This window comes from Egretta garzetta, unplaced genomic scaffold (genome assembly GCF_000687185.1).
Source record: "Egretta garzetta isolate BGI_Z169 unplaced genomic scaffold, ASM68718v1 scaffold16, whole genome shotgun sequence".
Classification (NCBI taxonomy): Eukaryota; Metazoa; Chordata; class Aves; order Pelecaniformes; family Ardeidae; genus Egretta; species Egretta garzetta.
The window spans coordinates 3632490-3633793 of NW_009260022.1; the positions used below are offsets into that span (position 1 = coordinate 3632490).

Consider the following 1304-nt stretch of genomic DNA (forward strand, 5'->3'; position numbering starts at 1 on the left):
CGAGGTTTACGGCGCGGGTTTTCTTCCCTCGGAAGTCCTCAGCCGCCACGAGCGTTGGTCTCGATTGCTACTTGTTTTAAAAGAAAAGAAAGAAAAAAGGAGGCCGGCGCTGCCGTACTGTCTCCCCCGGACATACAGGCACGCTCGCTGCAGCCTGGGAGGTCAAAATCCGTTGCCTTCGTTAATAACGAAAAGCCCAAGACTACGCGAGTTTTAGCGGGCATGGGTTTAGTGGGTCAAATCCTGAAATTAATTGTTCTCTCTGCCCTGTTAAAGCAGTCGGGTCTCGTTACTCGCCACGGGCCGCCATTCGCGGGGCGGGGGGATTTGCTATTGCCGTTGGACACGGCAGCGGTGATCGGGTCCCGGGCGCCAGGGCTGCGACTCCAGTGGGAGGGGAGCTCCTGGAGACCCCGTGGATGATCAGTGTTAGTGTGAAAGCATCTTTTCAGGGGGAAAATCCGCATCTCCTGGACGCGCCCTGGCACGCAGGGGTAAGGGGACGGTGGGGACGGTGAGCGCTGCCGGCGTCCTTAGGGCTCCGGCGCTGGCAGGACGGCTGCTCCAGAATGGATGCTCCTTCTCATGCCTTTTGTGCGGGAGAGCACCACGAGGAGAGCTGAAAGTGGCCCTGATTTTAATCATACATCATTGCCCCTGTCTGCTAGGTCCATAAACTTCGCCTGCAGGCTGAAATAGCATTGACTCATCCTGAACTCTCTTCCAGTGGCTGATTACTGAAGTGGAATCTGTCTGATCGACTTAATAAGAATTTACCAGTGCACTAAATGACGAAAATTTGGTTTTTGCATGGCTGGGTTTTTGCAGTTGATGGCATTTCGAGCTTTCCCTCCTGGAGGCAAATAATCCCCATAAATACTTTTATTCCTGACCTCGTTAGTCAGATCCAGAGCCCACACGGCTTTGAGCTCTTGTCTAGAGAGCCGCTTTAGGTATTTCTAAACATGTTGGGAAGTGAGAAAACTCTGACCTGTGCCCCTTGCAATAACGATGTAGGGTTCCTGCAAAGGACCAACAGCCTGGAAGACAAGGGCCGGATCGTCAGCTCCTTGAAGGAGAGGCAGTCCTCCAAGAGCCTCTTGGCGTGCGAGAACAGCGAGAAGGAATCCAGGTTCCGGCGCACCGAGACGGACTTCTCCAATCTGTATGCCAGAGGTAAACGCTCTTCACAGCTTCTGCTTGCTCCGGCTCGGGCGGGTCCCTCAGCAGCCTGCCCTCGCCTCCCTTGGAAGTGTGGCCACGTTCAGCCCGTGCTTTTCCTCGGTGTTTTTTTGAAGGAAGGG

The 1304-nt window shown here is 54.5% G+C and overlaps 1 protein-coding gene across 1 annotated transcript in view; it reads left to right on the forward strand.

The window, feature by feature from the left end:
* GAD1 (glutamate decarboxylase 1) overlaps window positions 1–1304 on the forward strand; it is a 31058-nt gene that overhangs the window by 8291 nt on the left and 21463 nt on the right. Inside the window, exon 2 of the mRNA XM_009640769.2 lies at window positions 1018–1176. Coding sequence (XP_009639064.2) covers window positions 1018–1176 — 159 coding nt within the window. The remainder of the gene's footprint in view (window positions 1–1017; window positions 1177–1304) is intronic.